This window comes from Myotis davidii, unplaced genomic scaffold (genome assembly GCF_000327345.1).
Source record: "Myotis davidii unplaced genomic scaffold, ASM32734v1 scaffold963, whole genome shotgun sequence".
Taxonomy (NCBI): domain Eukaryota; kingdom Metazoa; phylum Chordata; class Mammalia; order Chiroptera; family Vespertilionidae; genus Myotis; species Myotis davidii.
The window spans coordinates 512787-521717 of NW_006294116.1; the positions used below are offsets into that span (position 1 = coordinate 512787).

The 8931-nt window shown below is 42.1% G+C and overlaps 1 protein-coding gene across 1 annotated transcript; it reads left to right on the top strand.

Moving 5' to 3' along the window:
• The first annotated feature begins 6 nt into the window (after positions 1-6).
• On the top strand, positions 7-3113 carry TIGD2 (tigger transposable element derived 2). The gene is made up of 2 exons (XM_006768181.2): positions 7-107; positions 266-3113. Exon 2 carries the CDS (start codon positions 1186-1188, stop codon positions 2761-2763), a length of 1578 nt encoding a protein of 525 aa, XP_006768244.1. The 5' UTR covers positions 7-107; positions 266-1185; the 3' UTR covers positions 2764-3113.
• The last annotated feature ends 5818 nt before the right edge of the window (positions 3114-8931 follow it).

An 8931-nucleotide genomic window follows, 5' to 3' on the forward strand; every position in this document is an offset into this window, starting at 1 on the left:
AGGACCCGGGCTCCCTCCGCGTGAGCAAAGACGTCCCGCGCTCGAGCTCGCCCTGCGGAGAGACGCCCTCGCTGGCACCGCTTCCCTCTGACCTCTTGATTCAGGAGGTAGGCGATTCAGGTCCCGCTCTCTGTCACTTTAGCGAATGCCTTAGTATTATTAGCCATCACACTGGTAGGAGACGCTGATTTTTTCAACATAGTTTCAGGATAATGCCACAGACCCTGATACTGGAAAAAAAATGTTTCTCGGTATTTTCCTTTAGGTTTCTGAGGCTCCGAATACCTCTGCAGCCCCCCCCACAGGAACTGCAGGACTTCTGTTGGCCCACCGAGGATCATTCTTCACCGGGATTACTGTATAACATCATCACCGAGCTTCCACCCCCTACCCTCCACCATGAGTCCTGGTTTCCACCAGGGAAGTTTTCTGATGATTTCTGTAATCATGTGACACCACCTATTGTCTCCCCCTTTTTCCTTTCTGGTTGTGAAATACATTAGGTGTAAGTTTGTGTCGTGTTAATGTGCAGTTTTCTGCCTGCCTACCTTTGCCTTATTTGCACCGCTCACTTCTGTCCAGTCTGCCTTACCTTGCCTGCTTATGATTTCCATAACCACTCACTTGCATAACCTGTAACAGTTCTTGCCTGGAGGAGGCAGCATTCCCTACAGTGCGCTGCCTGAGAAAGAACAGTCAGGGCATGGGTTTTCCCATTGTATTTTCCCATAGATCAAGTATGCAAGTCCTCTTGTAAACTATTTCTTCGCCAGCACATGTCCCAAAATATCCCACCTGAGCCTTAGTCTTTGATAACCTCATCTGTAATGATGGCAAGAAGAACTGACTGCGCACTAAGACTGTGAGAACTTGCTGATACAGCATTGGTTGTAATCTCCTTCGAGACTGTAGTTCATGAAAAAAAAAACCCTTAAACTACAGGAGGAGGAAGAAAGAAGATAGGGTTCATTGGAGCTAGTCCTTGTTGAGGGATTTTATAAGTTTGAAAACAGCAAAGTGAGAGTCGTATAGGCCTTGCCTAGAAATTAGCCAGCACACTATCCGTCTAGGTCCTAGGGGGACAGGAAAGGGATTTTTAAAGCCCAATTTTCTAGTCTCCTTTTGTTCAAGTCAAGGTCGTTAAATAACTTGTTCTAGTAATTACCTAATATATTAGACATTAAAATGTTGGGGAAACGTAAGCGCGTGGTGTTGACAATTAAGGACAAGCTTGACATCATTAAGAAACTTGAGGAAGGCATCTCTTTCAAAAAACTTTCTGTGGTGTATGGGATTGGTGAATCCACAGTTCGCGATATTAAAAAGAATAAAGATAGGATAATAAACTATGCAAACAACTCAGATCCTACAAGTGGGGTATCCAGACGTAAATCTATGAAGTCATCAACATATGAGGAACTTGATAGAGTTATGATAGAGTGGTTTAACCAACAGAAAACAGATGGGATTCCAGTGTCTGGAGCAATTTGTGCGAAACAAGCAAAGTTCTTTTTTGATGCTTTAGGGATGGAAGGTGATTTTAGTGCATCATCTGGCTGGCTAACCCGATTTAAGCAGCGCCATGGTATTCCAAAGGCTGCTAGTCAAGGAACAAAATTAAAAGGAGATGAAACTGCTGCCAGTGAGTTTTGTGGTAACTTTCAGGAATTTATTGAAAGAGAGAATCTACAACCAGAGCAAATTTATGGTGCTGACCAAACTGGATTGTTCTGGAAATGTTTACCATCCAGGACATTAGTTCTTGAAACTAACCAAAATACTTCTGGTTATAGGTCAAGCAGAGAGAGAATCATTATTATGTGTTGTGCAAATGCCACAGGTTTACACAAACTTAATCTTTGTGTTGTGGGAAAAGCCAAAAGACCCCGTGCATTCAAAGGAGCTGACCTTTCAAACTTTCCTGTCACTTATTTCAGTCAGAAAAGTGCATGGATAGAACATTCAGTTTTCAGACAGTGGTTTGAAAAATACTTTGTGCCACAGGTACAGAAACATTTGAAATCCAAGGGGCTTCTAGAAAAAGCAGTGCTGCTTTTGGATTTTCCTCCCGCACATCCACATGAAGAATCTCTGAGTTCAGATGATGGCAGAATAATTGTGAAATATCTGCCACCCAACGTCACAAGTCTAATTCAACCTATGAACCAGGGAGTTCTAGCCACGGTAAAAAGATACTACCGAGCAGGGCTTCTCCAGAAATACATGGATGAAGGAATTGACCCAAAAATGTTTTGGAAGAACTTGACAGTGTTGGATGCAATTTATGAAGTATCAAGAGCTTGGAACATGGTGAAATCAAGTACCATAACCAAAGCTTGGAAAAAGCTTTTCCCTGGCAATGAAGAGAATTCAGGTCTGAACATGGATGAAGGAGCCATTTTAGCAGCTAACTTAGCAACGGTTTTACAGAATACAGAAGACTGTGAACACGTTGACATTGAGAATATTGACCAGTGGTTTGACTCACAGAGTAGTGACTCAAGCTGTCAGGTGCTCAGTGACAGTGAGGGTGTTGAGGACCTGTCCAAGCCTGCTGAGCAAAAGCCTCCCAGCAAGACCAGAAAAACAGAAGTGAATCCAGAGAAGCACATTAGCCACAAAGCTGCACTTGAATGGACCGAAAACTTACTGGATTATCTAGAACAACAAGATGACATGCTTCTGTCTGATAAACTGGTATTACGGAGGCTGAGAACGATCATAAGAAGAAAGCAGAAGATCCACAATAACAAAAATCATTAATAATGCTCTGAAGGGTGTCAGAGTATTTGCATCTTTGTGACTTTATCTGCAATGGAACTTAATTATCTTGCTTGAAGTGCTATGGATTTCAAGGCCAAATACATTTTATAAATGATTTTAGGATTAGATGCCATTTTGGATTACTTAAATTACTGCTCTTTAATGTCAATTCTAGTAAGTGAGCATTGACATGTAACTTGTTTGTCTTTTGTTTCTAATCTGTGTTCTACTAATGAGATCATAAGGTTCCTGAGGCCAGGGATCTTGTGTCTGTTTTGTGCCTGAATTTCGTTGTGTCTAACGAGGACCATGCACACTATAGGCAATCAATAAATCTGACTTAAAATGAATTTTTATGACTTTCTATGAACTTCAGTTTCCAAATTGAAATATGTGCCCAACTGGTATGTCTCAGTGGTTGTATGTTGGTTGATCTATGGAACAGGAGGTCAGAGTTTGAATCCCGGTCAGGGCACAAGCCCAGGTTGCAGGCTCAATCCCCAGTGGGGGCATGCAGGAGGCAGCTGATTAATGATTCTCTTATCAGTTATGTTTCTGTCTCTCCATCTCCCTTCCTCTCTGAAATCAATAAAAACATATTTTTAAAAATATTAAATATATTAGGGGTAATTTTCCATTTCTGTGATTTTCCAACCTGCTGAAAATTTTAGAACTCATCAAAGATTATGCTTGAAGTATTTCACAGTGAAAGCAGAGAACTAAAGGAAAACAGTCTAAAGCAGGAGTGGGCAAACTTTTTGACTCGAGGGCCACAATGGGTTCTTAAACTGGACCGGAGGGCCGGAACAAAAGCATGGATGGAGTGTTTGTGTGAACTAATATAAATTCAAAGTAAACATCATTACATAAAAGGGTACGGTCTTTTTTTTTTTTTTTAGTTTTATTCATTTCAAACGGGCTGGATCCGGCCCGCGGGCTGTAGTTTGCCCACGGCTGGTCTAAAGCCTTAACTATGACATTCTAAACCAACAGTATTTGGGCACCTAACAATTCAGATTGGCCATTTCTGAGTATAATGAAGGAAGAAGAAATAGATTAAGATGTCCCCAAGGCTTGCACTGCACTTTTATTCCACTGACAGTAGAGAGAATTTCTTCATAGTAGAAAAAAATAGATTTCAATTCCCAAACCATTGTGATTAGAAGAGGTAAAGGTTACCTTTTACCATCTGTCATTTTGATCCTTAGTATAGATACCTCAATCATTTTTAATAAGCTACTTGATATTTATGTAACACTTTTAAGCATACAAAGTATGCCATTTTCTTTCAGATAGCCTGTTTTTCTGTGAGAAATACTGAGAATATAAGCCTCATAATTTGTGGACCCACACCTTGAACAATGGACTGACATTAAATAGAACATGTGAAAGGCACTGTAGAACAGCATCGGCTGCTGGGTGACCATGGCAAGTTACTTAATCTCTGCAAAATAGGGGAAATACCTTCCCGGAGAGGTTTTTTGAGGAGTAAATGAGTTAATATATGGGCTTAAATCAGGTCCTGACTCTGAATAAGTCGACACTGAGTGTTGGCTACTGTTCCTGAGTTGCAGAAATTGGGAGTTTCGGAAATATGCTGAACAGATCTAGTAGTGTGTGTCTCAGCCAAGATATTGCTGCATTGGGAAAAATCTTTAGATGGGGAAATAAGATCAAAGAGATTCAAGTAGTTAGTGTCTGTTGAAATACAATAATATTTATTGCAGTGAAAAATGAAATATTAATCCAATTTAGAAATCATTTTCTGACCATGTGTTGCTAGACACAATAAGGTATACAGATACATATAAGACATCTTCAGTTGAATTTTAAAAGAAAATAAGAATGGAGTTGTAATTTCTTTGCTCCTGCTAGTAAAATAGATATTAACTGTTCATAAAAGTCTATGTTACTAATATTGGCATAATTCACTTAAGTAATAAAATACCTTTAAAGTAGGTAAGATAGCAGTAAGCGGGACACTTGAAATATTTTATCAAACTAACACAATCAGTAGAAAATCAGATCAAAAGAAATGTCATAGTAATTAGTCCCAGCCATATAGGCACAACTTGGAGATATTGTGGGTTCAGTTCCAGACCACCCCAATAAAGTGAGTTATAATGTTTTTGCTAGTGGAGGGTTCTGCCTTTAGTTTGTAAAAAACAAAAACATCTATGAAGCACAGTAAGATGAAACTCAATAAAACGAGGTATGTCTGTATTTAAATACTGCTGTGCTTTTCACAGAGCTTTCTGCTTTTTTTCAAAAACTTCTCACTTTATTCATGACGTTGAAGGGATTTGATGCTATGTTTTATCATAAGCGCTACTATAAACTATTCTAGTTCCATAAGTAATTGTAATACAAGAATTTTTCCTCTTCCAGGTATTGTAGTATATGAGTATACAATTCATATCCTCTAGGAAGATGAATCATGGTGTCTTAGGTTACCTCATGCTCCTTATATGTATCTTAGTTTGAGAAGCACAGAAATAATGTGCTCTCATTTAACTTTGTGCACCTTAAAGATGATATCCACAGATTCTGGTTATTGGTTACCATTTATAAAAGTGCATATTTTTTTTCAGAGTGCGCAAACATTTATTTACAAAAGTCCAAGGTATATATGATACAGGCTTTTTACATAGTAGTTAAAACAGGATTATTTTATGTGTTTTTATTACCAGGAAGTATAGAAAATGTTTAGTAATCATTTTTGCTATTTTTATACAAAGTGACAGGTCATGCACCTTTTTTTTTCAGTTTTAAAATCCTTCGCTAAGTGCAAACACGAGATGCCTCTTTCCGGTTTTAAGGAAGTGGGATGGGACTGTCGCTGGGCAGTCTCTGGCTCTGGGGAGCAAGCATTCCGCCCAGAGAGGGGAAGGTGCCAGGTGCTGCTGGGCATCCTGCCTTGTCCCCCAGAAAGGGGCTCATCTCTGCGTGTTTCCTGTCACTTGCATCTTGCAGCCACTTGCTGGCTTGTCAGATGATTATGGCCCCATCTCTGCCCCAAAGCCCATCACTAGTACGACTGCTTCTTGAGGAGCCCGGGATCCAGTTCCTGCCTCCGGGACCCTGAGGTGTCTAGAGGGTCAAACAGGGTTAGAACTCATGACCCGTGAGCCCCCACCAGCAGAAATGCCTCCTGAGCAGCTGTGTGGGTGAGAAATATCCAGAATTCTCAAAGGACAGGTCCTCAGCTTGGCCTGGGGGGAAACCATTCCTCTAAAGTGCTTATTTTTTGAGTATTTGAAAGACGAACAGATCTCAGACCAAATGGAAAGTGTTTGGCAACTATACTTGAAAAAAAAAAAGGATAGCATGATATTTACTATTTCATACTTCAGTCTCAGAGTAATACAGGGGTTGCGTGGGAAACTTTGAGTGCTCAATAAATATAATAGAGTTGGCAGGGCCCAGATCAGTAATCTCAGTCAATCCAAGCAGATGATAACACTGTAGCCCTCGCCCTGGGAGGACCAGGGTGGGCTAAAAGGCACAGATGACATGACGCAGGACATCGCTACTTAGTCACCGGCTCAGAGGCACTCTGAACCTAACACCAAGAATTACAAGTAAAAGCTCGGACCTGTGCTCCAACTTTAGCCCTCCTCAAGGTGGGCTATGTCCGGTTATCACCATGGGATTGTCACAAAGTTGACCTTCTCTCATTTAAATACATACTTTACACACTAAGCAATGATATCTGCAACATCACAGGTCCTGTGTGCCAATTGTGGTTTAGTTCTTGTCCAACGTGACTATCTGTAAACTAAAATCACCTTGCATACCTCTTGGCATGCTTTGAGAAACACAAGCAGGAGTAAGGCGATTGAAGGCTAAAAGACTGGCATGCGAACACCAGCTTCTCTGCTTTCTCCCTAGATAACCTTGGCAGCTTTCTGGACTGCTCTGAATCTCAGGTTCTTCAAAGGTAAAAGGGTTGCAGATGGAATAGACACACTCCAAGCGCTTAGAAACACCAATTATTAAGCAACCCTATTCATTGAGAACCCTTGGTCTCCAGGCGTGGCCTGGAAAATGTTTCACAGCCCTCTCTACCAGTGACTTGAGCAGACCTCCAGGGGCCTTGGGCACCCTTGTTAAGGTCTAGGGCATTGCTTCATCACTGGAAATGTTGGCTGGGGTGTCTGTATACACAAGGGGGTAGTTTTGAGTCCCCTAGGTTCCTAGGGCTACAGTGTATGTTGTCAATCAACATGGGCCCATCCATAAAAAAACAAAACAAAAAAACAGATGAGGCCTGCTCTAGCTGCAGTTTGGGAAAACAGGGCTCAAAGAGAAATGGGTTCTTCCAAGCCGCTGAAGACACACTTGTGTTCATATCCCTGAAGCAGAAATGAAAACTGCCTGTGCAAATGCAGTGGGTAAATGGAGGAGCAGACTTGCACCTAGTCACCAAGCAGCACCAGCAGTACTAGCAACGTCGTCCCATCTAACAGGTGTCCTGGGGTCACTGGGCCTGGTTTGCCTAGCAATGTTCTGGTTCCCATTGGTCAAACCAGAAAAAGTGTATAGTGCCCCTTTTACTGTCAAGTGTCCCCATTTAGAAGAGCAATTAGATGGTTTTGCTACCAGTGACCCAGAGCAGGGAGTTGATCTGCTCAAGGTCATACAGTCATCAGGGGCCAAGAAGGGAATAAAACTTGCTTCTCCCGGCTCCAGACAATGTGGCCTACTGACCAAGGGCATGGCTCCCTTCAGACAGTGAGCCTCCGAGGACTAGAATGCAATCTTTTTAAAAATATATATTTTTTATTGATTTTTTACAGAGAGGAAGGGAGAGGGATAGAGTTAGAAACATCGATGAGAGAGAAACATCGATCAGCTGCCTCCTGCACACTCCCTACTGGGGATGTGCCCGCAACCAAGGTACATGCCCTTGACTGGAATCGAACCTGGGACCCTTCAGTCCTCAGGCTGACGCTCTAGCCACTGAGCCAACCGGTTAGGTCTAGAATGCAATTTTGATCCATCTTCATCCTAGAGCCCAGCACCTGCCTCCTCGAACCAGGTGGGAAGTCCCTTATTGAAATTCTGTTTCCTGGAGGACAAGGATTACTCCTAGTTCATGTGCTGAATATTGGCTGCATGCCAGGCATAATCCTGGGTGTTCCACAAATCAATGTCTATTGGTGATCCCCAACACCAATCCTGTGAACTATAGTACTTCACCCATTTCAGGAGGAGCCCCCAAATGGAGCTGGCAGAGACCCAACGAAACATTCCTGTCTGAGACAAGGACAGAGATCTCAGCCCTTGCAGGGAGCCGTGGGCCAGGCTGCAGGAATCCATGAGGCACTTAGCCAAGGCCTTCCTTAAAATCACTTCTAGCATCCAGAAATGTTCTGGCTATAATTCCAGAGATTGTATCTACTAGTGTTATTCCCCAGGCAGCTGAATTATCACCATAAATCAGGCTCAGAAAATCCTTGAATGAAGCTCCACGCAACTGACAGGCACAGTCATCATGAAGGCCTGGGGCTGAAGGGTGGATCTAGCCATGTCTCCACAGATCACAAGGGCGGCCAACATCTTTTCCCCATAGAAATCTCTCTGCTTGCTCTAGCTGGTTTGGCTCAGTGTATAGAGAAGCGGTTCTCAACCTGTGGGTCGCGACCCCTTTGGGGGTCGAATGACCCTTTCACAGGAGTCTCCTAAGACCATCAGAAAATACATATATAATTACATATTGCTTTTGTGATTAATCACTATGCTTTAATTATGTTCAATTTGTAACAATGAAAATACATCCTGCCTATCAGATATTTACATATGGTTCATAACAGTAGCAAAATTACAGTTATGAAGTAGCAATGAAAATAATTTTATGGTTGGGGGTCACTGCAACATGAGGAACTGTATTAAAGGGTCGCGGGATGAGGAAGCTTGAGAACCACTGGTATAGAGCATTGGCCTGTGGACTGAAGGGTCCTGGGTTGGATTCCAGTCATAGGCACGTACCTCAGTTGTAGGCTTCTAACCCTGGATGGGATGTGTTTGGGAGGCAACCAATTGATGTGTCTCTCTCATATCAATGTTTCTCTCTCTTCATCTTTCCCTCTCCCACTCTCTCTAAAATCAATGGGAAAATATCCTCAGGTGGAAATTTAAAAAAAAGAAAAGAAATGTGTGTGTGTG

Coding starts and splice junctions, on each gene's coding strand:
- TIGD2 (XM_006768181.2), top strand. CDS start 1,186: ATGTTGGGGAAACGTAAGCGCGTGGTGTTGACAATTAAGGACAAGCTT.